Here is a 23,687-nt window from a genome sequence, read left to right as displayed (position 1 = left end):
CCCTTCCTTCCTTCCTTCCTCCCTCCCTCCCTCCCTCCTACAGGATCCGGTCCCTCACCTGAGTCACCTCCCTTGTCCAGTGAATTCTTCAGGGCAGGCAGTCTTGCCTGCCGGCGCTGACCCTCCCCCGCTGCTGGGTAGCTCTTTAAAAATGGCCACCGAGACTTCCAGCGGCGGCTTCGCGAGACTTCTGCTGAAGTCTTGTAGGCCGCCCTTGTAAGTCTCGGTGGTCATTTTGAAGAGCAATCCGGCAGCGGGGGAGAGTCAGTAAAATCAATTTCCTTCATGTTCACCTTGTTTTTATAACGATTCTTTGAGACTATACTACGAGCTTGTGACATTACCTTACCACTGCACGTTCGTTTTTGCCTGCATATTTCAGTAAAATGAAAAACGTATCACAATGTCCATTAGGGGAGGTGGCAATAATTTGTGTGCTCAAAACTTCAGGTCATTATCCATTCCCAGATGAGGCTTTTATCTTCTGGACCACCCCCGCATGGTATGCTGACTACATTCCAGTATTCCCTAAATTCTAACCTTTTATTTCCTACTAGTAAAAAAGGCCCGTTTCTGACACAAATGAAACGGGCGCTAGCAAGGTTTTCCTCGGAGTGTGTATGTTTGGGAGAGTGTATGTGAGAGTGAGTGTTTGAGAGTCAAAGTGAAAGTGTGAGTCCAATCCATGCTCCTCTGTCACCTGGCCCCTCCATTCATCCCTATCCAGCAATTCCGCTGTCTCCCTGAGGCCTGCCCTGCAATCCATATGCATCCATGGCCATCTGTCCCCTCCATTCATCCCTATCCAGCAATTCCCCTCGCCCTGAGTCCTGCCCTTCCAATCCATGCCCATCCATGTTCCTTTGTCACCTGGCCCCTCCATTTTTCCCTATCCAGCATTTCCCCTCTCTGCCTGAGGCCTGCCCTGCAATCCATATCCATCCATGGCCATCTGTCCCCTCCATTCATCCCTATCCAGCAATTCCCCTCTCCCTGAGTCCTGCCCTTCCAATCCATGCCCATCCATGCTCCTCTGTCACCTGGCCCCTCCATTCATCCCTATCCAGCAATTCCCCTCTCTGCCTGAGGCCTGCCCTGCAATCCATATGCATCCATGCCCATCTGTGCCCTCCATTCATCCCTGTCCTGCCCTTCCAATCCATGCTCATCTGTCACCTGGCCCCTCCATTTTTCCCTATCCAGCATTTCCCCTCTGCCTGAGGCCTGCCCTGCAATCCATATGCATCCATGGCCATCTGTCCCCTCCATTCATCCCTATCCAGCAATTCCCCTCTCCCTGAGTCCTGCCCTTCCAATCCATGCCCATCCATGCTCCTTTGTCACCTGGCCCCTCCATTTTTCCCTATCCAGCATTTCCCCTCTGCCTGAGGCCTGCCCTGCAATCCATATCCATCCATGGCCATCTGTCCCCTCCATTCATCCCTATCCAGCAATTCCCCTCTCCCTGAGTCCTGGCCTTCCAATCCATGCTCCTCTTTCACCTGGCCCCTCCATTCATCCGTATCCAGCAATTCCCCTCTCTGCCTGAGGCCTGCCCTGCAATCCATATGCATCCATGCCCATCTGTGCCCTCCATTCATCCCTATCCAGCAATTCCCCTCTCCCTGAGTCCTGCCCTTCCAATCCATGCTCCTTTGTCACTTGGCCCCTCCATTTTTCCCTATCCAGCATTTCCCCTCTCTGCCTGAGGCCTGCCCTGCAATTGATATGCATCCATGCCCATCTGTGCCCTCCATTCATCCCTATCCAGCAATTCCCCTCTCCCTGAGTCCTGCCCTTCCAATCCATGCCCATCCATGCTCATCTGTCACCTGGCCCCTCCATTTTTCCCTATCTAGCATTTCCCCTCTCTGCCTGAGGCCTGCCCTGCAATCCATATCCATCCATGCCCATCTGTCCCCTCCATTGATCCCTATTCAGCAATTCCCGTCTCCCTGAGTCCTGGCCTTCCAATCCATGGCCATCCATGCCCATCTGTCACCTGGCCCCTCCATTTTTCCCTATCCAGCATTTCCCCTCTCTGCCTGAGGCCTGCCCTGCAATCCATATGCATCCATGCCCATCTGTGCCCTCCATTCATCCCTATCCAGCAATTCCCCTCTCCCTGAGTCCTGCCCTTCCAATCCATGCTCCTTTGTCACTTGGCCCCTCCATTTTTCCCTATCCAGCATTTCCCCTCTCTGCCTGAGGCCTGCCCTGCAATTGATATGCATCCATGCCCATCTGTGCCCTCCATTCATCCCTATCCAGCAATTCCCCTCTCCCTGAGTCCTGCCCTTCCAATCCATGCCCATCCATGCTCATCTGTCACCTGGCCCCTCCATTTTTCCCTATCTAGCATTTCCCCTCTCTGCCTGAGGCCTGCCCTGCAATCCATATCCATCCATGCCCATCTGTCCCCTCCATTGATCCCTATTCAGCAATTCCCGTCTCCCTGAGTCCTGGCCTTCCAATCCATGGCCATCCATGCCCATCTGTCACCTGGCCCCTCCATTTTTCCCTATCCAGCATTTCCCCTCTCTGCCTGAGGCCTGCCCTGCAATCCATATCCATCCATGCCCATCTGTCCCCTCTATTCATCCCTATCCAGCAATTTCCCTCTCTCCCTGAGTCCTGCCCTCCCAATCCATGCCCATCCATGCTCCTCTGTCCCCTGCCCCCTCCATTCATCCCTTTCCAGCAATTGCCCTCTCTCCCTGAGCCCTGCCCTCCCAATCCATGCCCATCCATGCTCCTCTGTCCCCTGCCGCCTCCATTCATCCTTTTCCAGCAAGTCCCCTGTCTCCCTTCCATGACCCCCCTTGCATCCATGCTCCTCTCTCTCCCATGTCCCAGCCTGGGCCGCCCTCTTCTTCCCCCCCCCCCCCCTCGCATCCATGCTGTCGTTTCTCCCCTTGCCCTCCCGGTCCCATTGTTTTTCTTTTGTGGCCACCCTCTTCGCTCCCCCCAACATGGTTGTTTTTTTTTTTTTTTTTTCTTGTTTTTAAATTTACCTCCGTGGCGGTTCCGGCAGCGAAGCGTCAGGGAAGGAGGCGGTGCTCCCGACGTCTAGGTTTCCCTTCGCTGTGTTCCGCCTTCTTTTGACGTCATCCTTGACGTCAGAAGAAGGCGGAACACAGCGAAGGGAAGGCTAGACGTTGAGAGCGCCGCCTCCTTCCCTGACGCTTCGCTGCCGAGCGTTGCGATTGGTTGAGTGTCATTGCTCCGCCCTCGACGTCATCACGTTTGACGCGTGGGCGGGGCAGACACAATGCGATCTCACCCCCTTCACTTTTGGCTAACAGAGGCTTCATTCGAACGTTGGAGGTGCGTTTTATATAGAGAGATAGTCTCAAGTTTGTCAACCACATCTTTCATGTCTAGCTTGAGGTCATTAATGTAATTAGCCAACCTCTTCATTCTGGACATGTGGACAAAGGGGAGCTGGTGATATTATCTGGATTTTCAAAAGGCGTTTAACAAGGTACCTCATGGAAGGCTACAGAGGAAATTGGAGGGTCATGGGATAGGAGGAAAAGTCCTATTGTGGATTAAAAACTGGTTGAAGGATAGGAAACAGAGTGGGGTTAAATGGGCAGTATTCACAATGGAGAAGGGTAGTTAGTGGGGTTCCTCAGGGGTCTGTGCTAGGACTGCTGCTTTTTAATATATTTATAAATGATTTAGAGATGGGAGTAACTAGCGAGGTAATTAAATTTGCTGATGACACAAAGTTATTCAAAGTCGTTAACTCACAACAGGATTGTGAAAATTACAGAAGGACCTTACGAGACTGGGAGACTGGGTGGCCTAATGGCAGATGACGTTTAATGTGAGCAAGTGCAAGGTGATGCATGTGGGGAAAAAAGAACCCGAATTATAGCTACGTCATGCAAGGTTCCATGTTAGGAGTTACAGACCAAGAAAGGGATCTGGGTGTCGTCGTCGATAATACACTGAAACCTTCTGCTCAGTGTGCTGCTGCGGCTCGGAAAGTGACTAGAATGTTGGGTATTAGGAAAGGTATGGAAAACAGGTGTGAGGATGTTATAATGCCGTTACATTGCTCCATGGTGCGACCGCACCTTGAGTATTGTGTTCAATTCTGGTCGCTGCATCTCAAGAAAGATATAGTGAAATTGGAAAAGGTGCAGCGAAGGGCGACTAAAATGATAGCGGGGATGGGACGACTTCCCTATGAAGAAAAGACTAAGGAGGCTAGGGCTTTTCAGCTTGGAGAAGAGACGGCTGAGGGGAGACATGATAGAGGTATATAAAATAATGAGAGGAGTGGAACAGGTGGATGTGAAGCGTTTGTTCACGCTTTCCAAAAATACTAGGACTAGGGGGCATGCGATGAAACTACAATGTAGTAAATTTAAAACAAATCTGAGATCTTTTGGCTGTATCCAGATGTGACTAAATCTACACAAGAAAAACGGAAAAAATTTCTCTCAATGAGGCCGAAAGTATTGGAAATGGGAGGTTCTTTCCTCCTGGCTTACCCCTGTAAATGTGTTATTAAGTTAAACCAAGTTAAATATATTTTTTATATGCCTGATCAGCTTCAGAATCTACTAGACAACAAACAACGATAGAGAGTTGTGATATAATGGGATTCACGGAACCATAAAAATTTTCCTTTATATGTTATCTTAATGTATATCTTCACTATATTCCTACCCCCCCTTTCTAAAATAGGGGTCTAAGGAAGCCAATATTATTTGTATTTTGCTTGTTTAAATTCTTCTAGTTCTTTATTGAACGGCTGTATTACACTTTGCAGTTAGATAAATTTCTGTAATAGTATATAAAATTCAATAAAAATTATTCAAAAATAAAACAAATCTGAGAAAATGTTTCTTCACCCAACGCGTAATTAAACTCTGGAATTTGTTGCCGGAGAACGTGGTGAAGGCGGTTAGCTTGGCAGAGTTTAAAAGGGGGTTAGATGGTTTCCTAAAGGACAAGTCCATAAACCGCTACTAAATGGACTTGGGAAAAATCCACAATTCCGGCAATAACATGATGTATAGAATGTTTGTACGTTTGGGAAGTTTGCCAGGTGCCCTTGGCCTGGATTGGCCGCTGTCATGGACAGGATGCTGGGCTTGATGGACCCTTGGTCTTTTCCCAGTGTGGCATTACTTATGCACTTATGTACTTTTGTTTCTCAGTATCCTCTGCCACTATTTAATGTTTTGTTTTTTTTCAATTAAAATCTTTAATCTCTATTACTGTTCTGTTTTGCTTTCTTGTTAAATCTTGGAGCCATAAGATGTGACCATTGTCCCAGTTCAGTTTAAGGCTTGCCAGTCTGTTCAGTACTGGATGAAGAAAAGCTTTTGGTAGGGATACAGATGCTGGAAGTATTTGTTGGAGTGTCGGTAAAAACGCAAGTAGGCTCGACACAGACCTGTCCTTGGTGCCTGCCTCAGGAGTTGTGTATCCTCAAAACTTGCTAAATCAGAGCTTATCAAAACCAGCACCACAATTGTGCAGCGTCATTGTAAAAGTCCAGGCACGGATCTTGTAAACTATCAACGAGACAAAACATTCTACTTTTTCCTGTTTGGATTTTATACGTAGGGTTGCCTTTCCTTTTTTTTGCGTGGAAAAGATTTAGGTGCCAATCTGGCAGCACGACAAGGCTCAACAAATGCCACCTAGTCACACGGCTCAGCCAATTTGTCATTCAGTGTTGTAGTGGATCTTCAGCTCAACACATGTTGAGGTAACTGGCTTTCTAGCACCCCTAAGCTACATGATGATGCCGACACAGCCCATTCCAAGTGAATGGACCAGGTCGGCATTAGTGCATGGCAGCTACTAGCAAGGCTTAGTAAACGGAGGGGGGGGGGGGGGTAAGTAATTCGCCACACAGCTTTCCAGTTATGCTGCTATCACCATGGAAGCTTTTCCTTCCCTATTTATATTTTCTATATTTTTGGTAAATTGGAGGGGTCTGTAGGGATGGGACAACTTTAAAACCCATTTTACTTGCCTGTCCCAACTCTTACGTGAAATATATGCATTATGTTTAAGATCATGCTATAAAACTTTTTTATTTTATGCCTTAATGTTTAATTTATTACATATGTTTAGTTGTGACCCGCGTTGGATTCAGTGGGCTATACAAAAAAGACCTGGATTTTAATTTTAATTTTTTTTTTTCCTTTTCAGGTATGAAACAATTAATGTAAATCTGCTCAATAAACCTGAATGGTTCCTGGAGAAAGCACCATTTGGCCTGGTCCCTGTGCTGGAAACAGAAAAGGGTCAGGTGATTTATGAATCGCCAATTACGTGCGACTATCTAGATGAAGCTTACCCTGGGAAGAAGCTGAACCCTGTAGACCCGTATAAGAAAGCAAAGCAGAAAATGCTGTTGGAACACTTTTCCAAGGTATGTTGTCACAAGCATTGGTACAGCCATCACCTTTGAAATAGACAAGAACCCTTGCATTGCTGGTGGCATTTAATCGGTTAATATTCTACCCATACAATTTGAATTTGTTATCCATCAAGGGCACTATGGTTCTTGCTATGCATAGTAGCCAAAGTAGTCTCTCTTATGTGGCCTGAAACCAAGTAATGTTCTGTATTACATGTCTCACTGAACCGATGTTGGTTCTGTTGGCAATGGTTTGGGCCCATAATCTCAGTGGAGCTGGAGTAGTACAGTACTTTGTCATAGCACTTTTCTGCTCCAGACAAGAGAAGGGCACCTGGCAATATCTCCGTGGGGGGGTTGAAGGGAAGAGCTGACATGGAATCAGGATGCCTAATCATTCCTCTGGGCCAGTATGTGGCAGGTGCACCATTTGGTTCCCTGCAGTGCAGACACACATACTACTGCTGTTCCCACACCAACTCTCCCCCATCAGTGTACTTCAGACCATGCTACTTAACTGTTCTGCTTGCTGCAGCCTGATCCAAGTAGAAATGTAAGGGGGGGGGGGGCGGGGATTAAAGCTTCTAAGTTCCTTCTCTACTGCTAATTCCAGACTGTTCCTTATATCTCGCTGCACCTCACGCCTGGAATAGACTTCCCGAGCTTGTACGTCTAGCCCCGTCTTTGACCGTTTTCCAATCCAGGCTAAAAGCCCACCTCTTTAACGCTGCTTTTGACTCCTAACCACTACTCACTTGCCCTGTACCCCTTTTATCCCCACCTCTTTAATTCCCTTACCTCTTAGTTGTTCTGTTTGTCCTATTTAGATTGTGAGCTCTTTGAGCAGGGACTGTCTCTTCATGTATGGTGTACAGCACTGCAAATGCGTTGTAGCGCTATAGAAGTGATAAGTAGTAGTACTATTGGCCCCTAATCTCTTTTCAACCCTGTTCTTCATAGGTTGGGGGGGGGGCGTGGCTAGGGTTTGTTCTGAGAAATAACATTTTCTATATGGACAAAGATTGCCTTTTTTTTTCTGTTGAAATGTCTTCCAATCTGTATAGATGAATTCAACCAGAATAAAGCATTATAGTGTGCTACTGTCCTGTTGCTGAAAGAAGGGCCTGTTCTACTTTATTGGGAATTACCCGAGACTGTACAACTTAAAATTAGTTACTAGCATAACAATAGTAAATAACCAAAATAGAAGTATTTTATTGGGATTTTGCTCACACCTTTTTTTCAGTAGTAGCTCAAGGTGAGTTACATTCAGGTACACTGGGTATTTCCCTGTCCCTGGAGGGCTCACAATCTAATTTTGTACCTGAGGCAATGGAGGGTTAAGTGACTTGCCCAAGATCACAAGGAGCAGCAGTGGGATTTGAACCACCTCTGGATTGCAAGACCGGAGCTCTAACCACTAGGCCACTCCTTCACTAGCAACATTCCATCTAGAATCTCAAATAGTAGCAACATTCCAGAATCTCAAAAAGTGGCATCATTCCATGTAGAATCTTCAATAGTAGCAACATTTCATATATTTATTTATTTAGATTTTGCTCACACCTTTTTCAGTAGTAGCTCAAGGTGAGTTACATTCAGGTACACTGGGTATTTCTCTGTAGAATCTTCAATAGTAGCAACATTTCATACTAGTAAAAAAGGCCCGTTTCTGTTAGAAATGAAACGGGCGCTAGCAAGGTTTTCCTTGGAGTGTATGTTTCAGAAAGAGCGTGTGTGAGAGATGGAGCGTGTGTGTGAGAGAGAGAGAGAGAGACAGTGTGTATGTGTTTGTGCGAGAGAGAGAGTGTGTGAGAGACAGTGTTTGTGTGACACTGTGTGAGAGAGAGGGACAAAGATGGTGAGAGTGTATGTGGCAGACAGAGAATGAGTGACTGCGTGTGTGGTGTGAGGAACCCCCTCCCTCTCCCCTGCCCCCTTGCAGCCAGGCATGTGCAGCAACCCTCCTCTCCCCCTGCTGCGTCCTTCCCGTCTCCCCTGCTCCCCCTGCAGCCACCCATGTGGTCTCAGCCCCCCCCCTCAGCATCCCTCCTGTCCCCCTGCAGGCACGCATGTGCAGCGTCCCTCCTCTCTCCCCTGTCCCCTCTGCAGCCAGCCATGTCCAGCGACCCTCCTCTCCTGTGCAACCACCCATGTCTGAGGACACTCCTCTCCTTTTTCCCTGTTCCTCCCCTGTGGCCAGCCATGTCCATCGACCCACCTGTCCCCCCCTGATGACCACCAACCCTTCTGTCCCCCTGCCCGCCCTGCAGTGTCCGTCCTGTATCCCCTGTCCCCCTTGCAGGCACCCATGTGGTGTGTGGAGCCCCATCCCTATCTCCCTGTTCCCTGCTCCCCCTGCAGCCACCCATGTGCAGCGACCCTCCCCTCCCCTCCCCTCCCCCTGCTTCCTTCCAGCCACCCATGTCCAGCGAAAGCCCCTTGTCCCCCCCTTTGCATCACCTGACCCCCCCACCGTGGCACATCACCAAGCCCCCCCCTCGCCACCTGCAACCCCCTCGCCACCCGCAACCGCTAATACAAACTGTGTCCGGCGGCTGCTGCTTCTGCTATTCAGCCCGTACATAAAGAAAACAAACAAAAAAATCCTCCTAAAACGCACCTCCGTTGAGAAGCATCTCACATTGGCTGAAGTCTCAGCATGCGCTCCTCCTCTCCCCTCTGACGTCTCGGCGTTTCTCCGGGGTCTTCCGGCAGGGGCACTGACGTTGAGGGGAGAGGAGGAGCGGCTGCAGAGACGTCAGCCAATGTGAGATGGTTCTCCACAGAGGTGCGTTTTAGGAGGTTGTTTTTTTGTTTGTTTGTTTTCTTTATGTACGGGCTGCTGCTGCTGAATAGAAGCAGCAGCAGCCGCCGGAAAGAGTTTGTATTAGTGGTCGCGGGTGGCGAGGCGGTCGATGTGGGGGGGGGAGGGGCTTGGTGAAGCGGCGGGGGAGGGGTTGGGTGATGCAGCGAGGAGAGAAGGGGGGTAGGGGCTTTCTGATGCCCCGTTGCACGGGTTGTTGTGGCGATGCAGCGGGGGGGGGGGGGGCACTTAGAGGTGCACCGTCGAGGCTGTGTGTGTGTGTGTGTGTGTGTGTTTGCGTGTGTGTGTGTGTGGGGGAGGTGCGGGTGGCTTTTGTGGTCGTGTGGTTGGGGAGTTTGCCAGCAGTCTGTAGCGATTCCTAGGCAGGGGGAGGAGTACGGAAACACTCCCCCTGCCTGGGTCGTTGTTTGTTGGAGGGGGTTGCCAGTTGGTAGGGGTGCCTTTATGGATCCCTTTACTCTCTGTGTTCTGCCCTCGAGGGCGGGGCAGAGAGACATGGTGAGTTGGATGGCTTCACCACCATGCAGTGGCGTAGCCAGAAGGCAATTTTTGGGTGGGCCAACAGGTTGGATGGGTGGGCACTAGAGTTGCCAACTTTTTTGAAAGAAAAAAACAGCAAACCTGATGCAAACCTGTCCCTACCCCACTCCCCATAACTTCAATGAGGGTTGCAGTGCAGGCTTCAGTGGCTGCAGGCCAATTGAGAGCTAAGGGAAGTACAATAGACTGCACTATTCAGCCCCACTGAGCCATGGTCCTCCAACACATATATGGTATTGAAGCCAAACACATTCTGCATCCAGAGAACCTCCTGGCCATCCACCAACAATGGATACAGAGCACAGCAAGGACAATTCACCATAAAACTCATCATATAAAGAAATTTTGTTTTCTAGTGTAATCTCAATTACAGACATAAATTAACTTAAAAAAATCTATAAAACAAAAGTCACTCAGAACCTAGAGCAAATCTACCATGCCAACACTAACTTCCAAACACAAAGATCCTACCTATGAAAAAGAAGTGCCTTAAATATTATAGTAGGGCCCTAAAATACAAATACATTTATCAGGGAAGCTGAACAAGCCAAATTACTACAGAATGCTACATGGAAACTTCATGCTAACAGAATACCTCAGTCACACACACAAGACACAAATGCCAAACACAGAATAAGTGACCACAAACTCTAGAAATATAAATTAAACGGAAACCCCAAGAAACTAGACCTTGCATGTAGTACAACACCAGAGAGACAAAGAAAGGCACTTGCTCCTGTGCAAAATATAAAGATGGCACATGCCAGGGATGGTGTTAGGGGATGGAACTAGGGCAATTGTGCTTGGTTCCTTGGCCAGAGAGAGCCTGCATGCTGGAAGCTGAAGGAGCAGCCTGGTAATGGACTTTGGGGTCCTTTCCTAGATTTCTGTCCTGGACCCCAGCCATGTTTACCATCAACTTTGGCAAGATGTACACTCCAAATCTAACATATTATATTCACAACATTGAAAATAAAATATTTTTTATACCTTTTTGTTGTCTGGTCATTTTTTCTCAAATCCTATTGGTCCCAGTCTCTGGTTTCTGCTTCCCTCTGTCTTCTCTTAACTCACTTGCCAGGGTCTCCTATTTGACATTTCTTCTTTCTTCATGTCCATCATCCATCTCCCATCTCTGTTTTCCTATATTTCCTTGTTCAGTATCTCCCCTGTGTTCATATCCCCTCATCCATCATCATTCCTCTGTGCACCTATGCACCCCATGCCCAGCATATCCCTTCTGCATTCCTATTCTCTCCCTTGTCTGGTATCTCCTCCCCCCCCCCCCCCCCCCCCGTGTCCATATACCCCCCTCTCCAGTGTTCAGCATTTTATCTCTATTCTATACCCCCCCCCTTGGTCAGGCATTACCCCTCTGTGCCCATGTGCCATCCCCATACAGCATCTCACATTTGTGTCCCTGTCCCCATGCTCCCACCTAATGCCCATCATCTCCCTTCTGTATCTGTATACTTCCCTATGTCCCCTTTCTCCCTCCTCCACACCAATGTGTCCCTCTCCTCTCTGATCCCACCCCCCCAACCAGCTTCTCTTCCTCTCTTTCCTTCCCCTTATGCATCTGGCTCTTTCTCCCTGCATCTCTCTCCCTTCCCTCTGCATATCATCTGCATATCCAGCACCTCTCCTTCAGCCCCCCCCCCACACACACGTCCAGCATCTCTCCCTTTCATCCAGCCCCCCTACATGTTCAGCACCTCTTTCCCTTTCATCCAACTCCCATACATGTCCAGCACCTCTCCCTTTCCCTCCACCCCCCCTGCATATCCAGCACCTCTCCCCTATATATCCAAAACCTCTCCCCTCTGCAAATCCAAAACCTCTCCCCTTCCCTCCAACCTCCCCTCTGCAAATCCCAAAACCTCTCTCCTTCCTTCCAACCTCCCCTCTGCAAATCCCAAAACCTCTCTCCTTCCTTCCAACCTCCCCTCTGCAAATCCCAAAATCTCTCTCCCTTCCAAGTCCAGCACCCTTCTGTTCCCTCCCCTCCCTGCCTCTCCTTACTGGGCCAGCACGCAGCACCCCACTGACTTCCTCACCCTCTCCCACCCCTGCCGCAGCGCTTCATTTAATGTTGTTGTCGGCGCTGCTGTTAGTTTCCCACCCCCGCGGTGGCGCTTTACACTTTACCTGACGGCAGCGCTGCATCTGTAGCGTTGCCGTCAGGTAAAGTGTAAAGCGCCGCCGCGGGGGTGGGAAACTAACAGCAGCGCCGACAACATTAAATGAAGCGCTGCGGGAGGGGTGGGAGACGGTCACGGCAACTGGATCTGCTTCTGGGCGGGCCTGAGGCTAAACTGGGTGGGCCTGGGCCCATCCAGGCCCACCCGTAGCTACGCCCCTGCCACCATGAACTTACGAACTGTTTAGGGATTTTGCAGATGGCCAGCAGGTTGTCTTCAGAATGTTGAGGTAGCGTTTTATGTACAGATGGGGCGTGGCTGAGGGCGGGTCTATGAGTGAGGGTGACTGGTCCTAGCCTATGAAGACTACAGGATTTTTGTGCTTCTCTGCCTTGGAGTGAGCTTCAGAACGTTCAAGGTGGGATTTATTAATTTAGATATTTATTTATTTAGATTTTGCTCACACCTTTTTCAGTAGTAGCTCAAGGTGAGTTACATTCAGGTACACTGGGTATTTCTCTGTCTCTGGAGAGCTCACAATCTAAGTTTGTACCTGAGACAATGGAGGGTTAAGTGACTTGCCCAAGATCACAAGGAGCAGCAGTGGGATTTGAACTGGCCACCTCTGGATTGCAAGACGGTGCTCTAACCACTAGGCCACTCCTCTTGCTATTCTTTGAGATTCTGCATGGAATCTTGTCACTCTTTAAGATTCCAGAATCTTATTTATTTATTTAGATTTTGCTCACACCTTTTTCAGTAGTAGCTCAAGGTGAGTTACATTCAGGTACACTGGGTATTTGGCAGGATCCCAAAAATTGGATTCTATGCTGTTTATTCCTCAGCTAAAGAGTGGCTTTCCTCAACTCTACCTGGTAGAGAGATTTTCTGAACTTCTCTAGGAGCTTTTCCAAACATTTTAAAAACCAACTACACTGGCTGCTTTTTACCACATTAAACAAAGTTCTAGAGCGTGCTTGGTGAAAACCTGGCCCACCAACTTCATTTTTGTGGCCTGCAGAAAAGCTTGGTGGAAAAACCATGTTCATCTGGCGGGTTGCCTTACACAAGTCATCTGAGTTTGAGCTAACTGGCGGGATCCCTGCTTCTCTGCTGCAACTCCGTCCTAACTGTGAGTTTGAGCCACTCGGTTCAGAAGTTCGGGTTCGTCTCATGAAACTTAATACTGCAAGACCAACCCAAACGTTTAGCACCAAGTGGCTCGATCTCCTTGGAGGAATCTATAGCTGGAGGCATGGAGGCCAACCAAAACAAGAGGACTGTTCATCTCTTCCCCCACCCCCCCACCCCCCAACACCCCAGTGAAGACAGAGAATGGGTGAAGGTCTTGTGTGTGTGTTGGGAATATGTGAGAGAAACGGGAGTGGAGCTTGTGAAATTGCTGCTTTCTGGAGGCATGATAGACTTCTGGGTATGGAGGGGGTTTATAAGAGGCTAAGCAAGCTTTATGCTTTGGATAAATTAATAGCTATAAGGAAAAATGAGTGGGGAAATGTGGGTACAGAAACTTCAGCGGGGTATACTTGAAATGTGTAATGGTGGTTTGGGTGTGCCCAAGAAACACTTAGGTACCTGTTCACCATTACCACCTGCTTGGTTAAGTGGGGGTATGGAGAGGGCTTAGAAATAGGGAGTGTGAGTGCATGTGTGCGCACATGTTTTGGTCCTCTGAATTTTCCAAAATATAAATGTGGTTCCTGATTTAGAAAAAAGTTGGACAAGCCTGTTCTAGAGCTTAATTGTGCTGAGTGAAACTTCTCCAGTGTGTTAAATGTAGTGCTTAACTTCAAGGTATGTCCCCTAGTCTTACACACTATACTTTCAAAAAAAATTGTTTACCTGTTCCACTCAACTTAAGATTTTAGTCCTCATGTCTTTCCTAGGCTCTTCAAGATGAAGAGCCCTAACCTCTTCAGCCTTTCCTCATGGAGTTGATCAGGGCTCTCACCATCACTAAAACAGTACATTAAGATTTTTGCATATTTGCTTCTGCCAAGTAGCAAGTGAAATTCTGCTTTAAAACGCCTATGTATATGTCAAAATTCCACATGTTGGACGGGAAGTGTCTTGGTGGGGGGAGGCCATCACCTTGATTACCTGTGTACTGTACTAAACAAAGTATAGAGTAGCTTTAACAGCCAACTCATCCCCAAGGAGAAGCTTTACCAGTAGACTCTATTATTAAGCAAAACTTTATTGTAGTACTTGGAATAAACAAAGAAAATCCAACTTAGTTTAGTTGCTTAGACAGAATTGTTGCCTTCTGCACAATCTGTATCTCGGAATAAATAAAAAAAAACCTGTATCTAGTCACCCCAGAGAAAAGGAGATGGCCAGAACCTCAGCCCAGCTGAGAAGAAAAGCTGTTAACACTCAAAGGAGAATAAGGGGGAGAAATGCAAGGAAAATAAATGGGGAATGACTTGGGGAAATGGTGAAATATCTTAATGGAATTACAGTAGATTAAGGAGGGATCAGCCCCCTTGATCAGCTGCTGATCACCAAGGCATGCAAGGAAGACTAGGCTCTTTCTCACAGCCTGTGGAGGCAGAGAGAGAAGGCTGTCCCTAGCTCAGAGTTAGCAGCTGATGGGGAAAGCTAACAAGGAGTCAATCACAGGGTACTGCAAGCTATAGGAAAAGCAGTCCTAATGCACAGTTTCTATCTACACACAGACAATGCAATTGAATACAAATACTCATATTAAATATATATCACAATATACCCTGCCTCAATGATTATGGGACAGAACAGGCTGAGGTCCTACAGTAGATCACGTTCAGGCTGTCCCTGCATGAGCTATGTGGAAATGCAGGCATGACATAGAGATGGCCTGTTTGCAATGAGATATCCCATATTAACATGTAGAAAATGCAGCATTTTTTGTTTTGATGTGCACTCTTAGCCCTCCCCTTTTCCAAAAAGGGTGGTCAGGAAAACAAAAGCAAATTCCTTTAAATTATATAGGAAATGATACAATCTTTCAACTGCTTGTCCCCACTTCCTTATAATACACCATACAACATGTGCCTTAATATGAAAGTAAATTATCTATGCTATATAGCAGTGTGAATTTATGCAGTCATTCAGGATAATATTTGGCTGTGTGTGCTTCCCTGGAGAAGGTTACAGAAACACATGGTGGGGGTCCTTTGGGATTTCCCTTGCTCATTCTCTCCCCCCCCCCCCCCCCAGTATGCACCTCTGTGGCTTCTTCTCTAAATCCTAAGGAATCATCAAAGGGCACTTTTCACATCCTTTCAGATATGCAAGCTGTAATATAAGCCAAACTATTAGCTTGAAATTACATATAGCTCTTTTAAACTTATGGATGGCCCTGGTGCAGCCTGGAAAAATGACAAATGGATTCATGACATAAGGCTAATTTCTAAAAATATTTAATCTAAGCTGAATAATGTGGAACATATCCAGGTCAGACTACCATGCTCGTACATTCTCCCCCCCCCCCCCCCCCCCCCCATTCTAGCTGCATAGTGCTGCTTGTGTCTATGCTGACTAAAATTCAATTCTTGGTTTCCCCAGGTGACTGCCTCTGTGTTCAAGGTGTTTATGGCCAGGAAAGCTGGGGAGGACCTTACTGCACCCAAGGCAGCATTTAAAGAGCAGCTCATTAAGTTTGAGCAGGTATGTATTGAAAAGCAGCATGGCATTTATGGTGGTATGAGCTGAGGGGAACTTGCTTTCCAGAATACCCTGCTAATATAGCCAATTTAAAAAATATAAAATATTGCATTCATGTGCCTGATTTAAAACTATAAACAGAATTTATCAGTACTGTCCGGGCAGTGATTTTAAAATGCTACTGAAGATCCCCTTTGATTACCACTGCACTATCTGGGCAACCTCAGTCCAGGGTTGCCACCCAGTCAAGTTTTCAGTATTTGCATGCAGGAGATCTATTTGGATGCACTGCTGCCATTCTGTGCAAATAGATCTTACACACATTCATTTTGGGAAATCCTGAAAACCCATATGGGTTGCAGCCCTCAGTTTGCCCACCCCTGAGATAGTGGGAATATTCAGATTGCTTACCTGATTTGGCTCCCCCCAGGTCTACTTTTGTGATGCCCTGGTGGTTATGGTAAGATGGGCAGGAGCAATCCCCAGTCTCTCTCCTGCCTGTGCCAGCTCTGGGTTCAAAATGGCAGCTGCAGCCTTTAGCAGAAGTAACCTGTTCCGGGGCAAAGGAAGCATGAAAACGAAGAGCCGACAGGCAAGCGGCACCCCCCCAGCGGCGTGCACCCGGGGCGGACCGCCCCCCCCCCCCCCCTTGGTACACCACTGCGTATATGAAAAAAACAGTATTTAATAGAAATTTGATAAAAATAAAATTAGAAAGTCCGACACAGGCCGTGTTTCGCTCAACTGAGCTGCATCAGGGGCTAATGGATATCTGTGTGATCATATGATTTCCACTTAAAAAAAAATCTATTTGTTGAACTCACAAATGTAAAGTGGAATAAAAGGACAACTTAACCGAAGACACTTCAAAAGAGAAGTCACTCCAAAGCCGTGGGTCGACATCTGTCACAAACAAATTTCTATTAAATACTGTTTTGAGTATCTGCTTTGTTGTTGGTTTTTTTTTTTTTTTTTTTTTACAGCCCGTTCTACACTGCTAGCCGACATGCTGAGTTAGCCTCAAGAATCAAAAGTTTAAAAAGCAGAACACGAGGGAGTCTAAAACTGGTTAAACGGTGGCAGTACTGTAAATGTGGTTCTGAGCTTTAAGCAACTCCATGATTTAGCCACTTCTGTTACTATAATAGTCGTTCTGTGGCTCTAATGCTACTGTTAATCTCCATAGAAACTCCTGAAGAGACAAGAGCTGTAAAATTAATGCAGAAGAATCTCTGCTTTTAGTAGCAAATCACAGCAGATAAGTATACATCATGCACACTGTTGTGAATGTGTGCATAAGCAGGGGAACTATTTTGAGGACTAAAGAAAGTTCTGTCCTGCCTCGCCTCATTTGCTGGTTGCTGTTATGTGGTCTACTCTGTTCTATGAACGTAGGAACTTATACTGTATATGCAGCTTTGACTAATAGACCCTCCATTGCCCCATGTAAGCCGCATTGAGCCTGCCATGAGTGGGAAAGCGTGGGGTACAAATGTAACAAATAAAATAGATACTATTGGAGATTCTACATGGAATGTTGCTACTATTGGAGATTCTACATGGAATGTTGCTATTCCACTAGCAACATTCCATGTAGAAGGCTGTGCAGGTTTCTGTGAATCTGAGGCTGCGCAGGCTTCTGTTTCTGTGACGTCACTCGCAGAAGCCTGCGTGGCCACATTGGTGGAATAGCAACATTTCATGTAGAATCTCAAATAGTAGCAACAGTGGAGGAGTGGCCTAGTGGTTAGGGTGGTGGACTCTGGTCCTGGGGAACTGAATTCGCTTCCCACTTCAGGCACAGGCAGCTCCTTGTGACTCTGGGCAAGTCACTTAACCCTCCATTGCCCCATGTAAACCGCATTGAGCCTGCCATGAGTGGGAAAGCACGGGGTACAAATGTAACAAAAAAAAAAATGCATTTCTGTAACACAGCAGAATGTGAACAAGGAACTGTTGTTAATGTATGATGTATTATTGAAAATGCTAACAAAATGTAGTCTTTGGAAAATAATTGGATAGTGTAAAGCAGTTACTGGAGACAGTCCTTTGTTCTTATGATGATAAACTGAGACCTGGTGTCTGAAAAAGATTCTGTATTTTTTTTGTTTCTCAGTTGATACCTGACACACGGTTCCTTGATGGAGACTCGGTATCTATGATCGACTACATGGTTTGGCCTTGGTTTGAACGACTGTCAATGTTCGGTGTGGAAGAGTAAGGCATAAATTTCTTCAAAATTTTTTTAAAACGTATTTTTATGTTTAAAACATCTTTATTAGGTTGTATCAACCATGGAACAACAGTATTAAAAATAAATGACAGTTAACACCAACCATAGGGAAGCAAGCCTGTTTTGTATACAGCACTACAACAGGATTCCCACCCCATCCCCAAACCAAATGACTATCTCCCCAAGATCCATTTACAGGTTTAAAATTCTACTTCGGACTTTTGGAGGAAGGGTAGACCATAAGTTCTCCCAAATATGCTGGAAGCAAAGACCTGCAGGGGTGCCAGTATCCTGTACCTCAAGCCTCTGCATACGCATCTGAGTCGACATACGGGAATGCCACATCTGTGCACTAGAAGGCGAGGGTGATGGCTACTCCACTAAAATTGTCTTTTTTTTTTTTTTTGCCAACAGCACAGATTGCTGCAAGAAGCGCCATCCACTCCTAGGCACTGGTGATTCTATATGGTAGTCCCCAAATAAAACAGTTGGGTCCAAGTGCACATTATGTGACTATAAGGCCGCAAACCTTGCAAACAATTGTTTCCAAAATGAGGTGGTAACCAGACAGGACCGAAACACATGACCTAGGGAGGCCCCGGCTGCCGATCGCTTGAGGCAACAGTTTCCAGGTGCAAACCCCACAAGATGACATCTCTTAGGGGAAACGAGCATTCATGGTGCAAATTCATAGAGAAACAAGCAGTCACGGTGCAACTTCATAGTGAAGCTCCTAATTGAAGAGTACACCGGGAGCCCTTGTGTATACTCCATCACAAAGGCCTGTAGCAGTGTGTGTGAAAGAACACATTGCAGATCAACAACCATGTCTGTTGCCAGTTTATAATAATCCACTTCTGCAGAACCTTGACTTAAGCCCGGACTTAAGCCCACTTCGTATAGGCCTCTGAAAGCCTCTTGCGCATCTTCACATAGATCCTGCCAAGGCAAGCTAGCCTCATAAAGCTATGTCTTGGTTGGTAATAGAAACTCCCTTTGTCACTCTGGAAATATAAAATTTTATCAGCTCTGAAACAAGAAAACATCTGAAACTTTAATGGAAATTGATATACAGTAGCTTTCCTAGCACCTTGATGATGCTTGGACAAGTGGCAGATGAAGTTCAATGTTGACAAGTGCAAAGTGATGCATGTGAGTAAGAGGAACCCGAATTATAGCTACGTCTTGCAAGGTTCCGCGTTAGGAGTTACGGATCAAGAAAGGGATCTGGGTGTCGTCGTCGATGATACGCTGAAACCTTCTGCTCAGTGTGCTGCTGCGGCTAGGAAAGCGAATAGAATGTTGGGTGTTATTAGGAAGGGTATGGAGTCCAGGTGTGCGGATGTTATAATGCCGTTGTATCGCTCCATGGTGCGACCGCACCTGGAGTATTGTGTTCAGTACTGGTCTCCGTATCTCAAAAAAGATATAGTAGAATTGGAAAAGGTACAGCGAAGGGCGACGAAAATGATAGTGGGGATGGGACGACTTTCCTATGAAGAGAGGCTGAGAAGGCTAGGGCTTTTCAGCTTGGAGAAGAGACGGCTGAGGGGAGATATGATAGAAGTGTATAAAATAATGAGTGGAATGGATCGGGTGGATGTGAAGCGACTGTTCACGCTATCCAAAAATACTAGGACTAGAGGGCATGAGTTGAAGCTACAGTGTGGTAAATTTAAAACGAATCGGAGAAAATTTTTCTTCACCCAACGTGTAATTAGACTCTGGAATTCGTTGCCGGAGAACGTGGTACGGGCGGTTAGGTTGACGGAGTTTAAAAAGGGGTTAGATAGATTCCTAAAGGACAAGTCCATAGACCGCTATTAAATGGACTTGGAAAAATTCCGCATTTTTAGGTATAACTTGTCTGGAATGTTTTTACGTTTGGGGAGCGTGCCAGGTGCCCTTGACCTGGATTGGCCACTGTCGGTGACAGGATGCTGGGCTAGATGGACCTTTGGTCTTTCCCAGTATGGCACTACTTATGTACTTATGTAAAAGGTGCTTGTTTAAATCAGTGTGAAATGGTTTTTGAATAGATCATTCAGCATGTTGGGTTTTTAATGCAGAACTGCGTATGAAAAGAAATGTCATGCTAAGTTTACCATGTGGCCTTCCTAAGATGTGGACAGAGCCAGTGCACTCGAATGAGTAGTGGAATCAAGTGGTGATCTTGAGGAGTTAGGGTTGCTTTTGATCAATTTCTCTGTGGAATAAAACAGCTGGACAGGTAGAGATCATTCCTAAAGTGGAGTGGAACGGGTAGACATGAATCACTTGTTTACTCTTTTTTTTCCAAAAATATTAGGACTAGGGGGCACGCAATGAAGCTACAAAGTAGTAGATTTAAAACAAATCTGAGAAAATATTTCTTCACTCAATGTGTAATTAAACTCTGGAATTTGTTGCCAGAGAATGTAGTACAAGCAGTTAGTGGGGTTTAAAAAAAGTTTTGGATTGCTTCTAAAAAAAAAAAAAATCCATAAGCTGTTATTAAAATGGACTTGGGGAAAATCCACTGCTTATTTCTGGGATAAGCAGCATAAAATGTTTTGTACATTTTTGGGATCTTGCCAGGTATTTGTGACCTGGATTGGCCACTGTTGAAAACAGGATGCTGGGCTTGATGGACCTTAGGGGGGGTGGGGGGGGGGAATCTGACCAGGAAACAAATAGTGAAAATTTTTATCTAAATGACAACATGAAATTACCAAGTCAAGTGTGACCAGCTGCATGATTTGGGACAGTGACAAGTTTTGCTGTAGACCAAGATCCAATAAGCATTGACTTTGAAAGATGGGTGTCCTACATAGACATTTAAAAAAAAAAAAAAAAAGAGTATGTTATTGGCTGATAAAACCATATCCCACTCTGTGGTCACTGGAAATGGACAGTTGAAAAACGTATGCAATGGAGTTTGAGAAGCAGTTTCCACCTGTAAGTGTCCAGATAAGTTGTCTATTAAAGAACTTCCTAGTTGCAATCTTCTCTTAACTCCTCCCCTAATTTAATCAATCTTGAGGGGGGGGGGGGGGAGGCTGAATATCCAGGGGTAAGACATCAGTGGAGGATTCCTCACTTAAACAAAAGGACCTGCTTGTGAGATGTGCAAAAAGGTCATAAGATTAAGATTTAGGCCAGAAATCTACAATTTAAAAAGCCACAAAAAAATGGGGGTAGGAACACTTTTTGTAGAGGATATAAATATTAAAAAAAAAAAAATGGGATTGCTTACTTTTGTTGCTGGGTCTTGATAGCAAAAGTGGGAGCAGTAACTCCGGAAAATAAGAATGGAAGGGGTGGATCAGGGCAGAGAATGGTAATGGAAGTGTAAACTATTTACTGTGCTGACGTTACTGCGCACTCGCTGGTTTACATGGGCTTAACATGGGAGCCTTTAACACTTCATATATAGGAGGCAGTAAGTGCTCCCATGTCTTTTTATTTTATTTTTATTTATTTATTTTTACCATGTGCTAATGGTCTGTAGTAGAAATGGCCTTACCATTTTAAAAAATCCCGCATTGCCCCATTTTAAGGCCATTTTTACTGCAGTTTAGTGAGAGACATTTTATGAAAACATGGTTTTTCTTAGAATACAATTTTATGTGGTCAACTAGCTTATAAAATTACCCCAAAACCTATGATCTATGCATTCAGAGGTGCAGAGGTCGCGGCACTTCGGTGATAATGTAGATGTTGCTGGGGCGAGGATTGACACTTTCAGTACATCTTTGTGTGCCAGTATCAGTATGTTTTTAGTGTAAAAAAAACAAAACAAAACAAATGCCTTAGGTGCAAATGTATAACCTACTTTCCTTGGGATAATTTCTAAGGATGTATAAAGGCAAACTTTCCATCTAGAGAGGTGTGCATTCATAAAGGGGGGGGGGGGGGGGTGGGGGGAGGCACCTGAATTTTAATGTGAACACAAATAACTTGTGTGTACATATTTAGGAATTGTACATGTTGTTAAATCTATTTGCATGCAGCAATTCTTGTGCATGTACACTTTGCACAAAAAATAAATTGGGGTGGGATGGAGACACAATTGCAAGAACTTCAATGCTTAGACTGACCTCTTCGGCCATATGCATCCCTAATAGATGCCGTGGCTGTAGGTGCGGTCTGTGCCCTGAGAATGGCAAGGACTAATCACTCTAGTATAAAGTATCGCATACCATGTAAAATCAGTTTTGGGCAGACTGGATGGACCGTACAGGTCTTTTATCTGCCGTCATTTACTATGAGGCATATTTTCAAAGCACTTAGCCTTCCAAAGTTCCATAAGTGCTTTGAAAATATGCCGGTGTTATCCTGTTAAGACATTTTTGGGCTCCTTTTTACTAAGCTGCAGTAAGCATTAATATGTGTACCACAGCTTACCGTAAGATTGTTCCAAATTTGTACGCAGACCACATGCTAAAAGTGTTAATTTTTCTGGGAGGGGGTGTGTCTGGGGAGCAGAGTGGGTGTTTCTGCACTAAGCACATCTACGTTGCTTCACGCTAGCTGATTAACTAACATAGGAGGATTATTAGCATGTGAGCCCTTACCACCTACAAAGGGTTCACACATTAACGGCAACATTAGCACATGGTTATTAATTCAGGAAATAGAAAATCAGCCATTTTTCAGCTGTGGTAAAATAATGGTCTTAGGTGGGTTTTCCTCATGTGCTAAGGCCACTTTCTACCACAGCTTTGTAAAAGGGACCCCTTTGATGACATTTCCTTAACTGACTTTAGTGATTTTGGTTTGGACAAACTTTCTATAATGGGGATTACCACGTTCTTTTATGGCAGTAAGCAATAGAAAAGGGATTTCAATATTACCTGTATTAGATGCAGCTCAAGACAAGATGATGGGCTTGATGGGACCTGTTCCACTGACCCAGTATGGCCACTTTATCGGCCTGTACCTGTAGCTTAATGTTTTTCATTTCTTCAACAGGACTTTAAATGATGCTCCAAAGCTCAAAAAATGGGGTGAAGCCATGATGCAGGATCCAGCTGTGAAAGCACTGCTGACCAGCTCTGAAGATTTTGAGGGCTATCTGAAGTTGTACTTGGAGGGGAAACCAGAATGTGCAGACTTTGGACTGTAAACTGGCTGTGTCCGTTCTAGTATGTTCGGGCCCGCTTCTTACCTGACTCGTATGTGGTCAAGAAGCTGTACTGGAAGGGTTCTGTAAAGCCATGATTTTTGGATCTTTGCTGGCCTTTCGACTCAGGGCAGTATATAGAATGTAATATTTTGAATCTGGGATCTTTCTAGTGCTGTGATCTGTTCGTAAGCTTTTGCTAGCTGTACCAAAGTGGCATACCTGGTGACTTCGACTGTTAATGCTTCTTATGATGGATGTCTGAATTTAGTGAAAACTTAAATAAAATCTGTATAATGTGGTGAAAATGTTTTGGCAGCACTATATGGTAATTTAATTTTGTTACATTTGTACCCCGCGCTTTCCCACTCATGGCAGGCTCAATGCGGCAGGCAATGGGAGGGTTAAGTGACTTGCCTAGAGTCACAAGGAGCTGCCTGTGCCGGGAATCGAACTCAGTTCCTCAGTTCCCCAGGACCAAAGTCCACCACCCTAACCACTAGGCCACTCCTCCACTGTTGCTACTATTTGAGATTCTACATGGAATGTTGCTATTGCACCAATGTGGCCGTGCAGGCTTCTACATGGAATGTTGCTAGTGGAATAGCAACATTCCATGTAGAATCTCCAATAGTAGCAACATTCCATGTAGAATCTCCAATAGTATCTATTTTATTTTTGTTACATTTCTACCCTGCACTTTCCCCACTCATGGCAGGCTCAATGCGGCAGGCAATGGGAGGGTTAAGTGACTTGCCCAGAGTCACAAGGAGCTGCCTGTGCCG

The 23,687-nt window shown here is 45.9% G+C and overlaps 1 protein-coding gene across 1 annotated transcript in view; it reads left to right on the top strand.

Annotated features, from left to right (window-relative positions):
• Positions 1-23,213, top strand: part of LOC115469972 (glutathione S-transferase omega-1-like) — a 34,734-nt gene extending 11,521 nt beyond the window's left edge. Inside the window, exons 3-6 of the mRNA XM_030202782.1 lie at positions 6,184-6,406; positions 15,467-15,568; positions 17,682-17,782; positions 22,752-23,213. Of these exons, the coding sequence (XP_030058642.1) occupies positions 6,184-6,406; positions 15,467-15,568; positions 17,682-17,782; positions 22,752-22,905 (580 nt within the window). The 3' untranslated portion in view covers positions 22,906-23,213. The remainder of the gene's footprint in view (positions 1-6,183; positions 6,407-15,466; positions 15,569-17,681; positions 17,783-22,751) is intronic.
• Positions 23,214-23,687: the final 474 nt, after the last annotated feature.

Source organism: Microcaecilia unicolor, chromosome 5 (assembly GCF_901765095.1).
Source record: "Microcaecilia unicolor chromosome 5, aMicUni1.1, whole genome shotgun sequence".
Classification (NCBI taxonomy): domain Eukaryota; kingdom Metazoa; phylum Chordata; class Amphibia; order Gymnophiona; family Siphonopidae; genus Microcaecilia; species Microcaecilia unicolor.
This window is presented reverse-complemented; position numbering and strand designations above follow the sequence as displayed.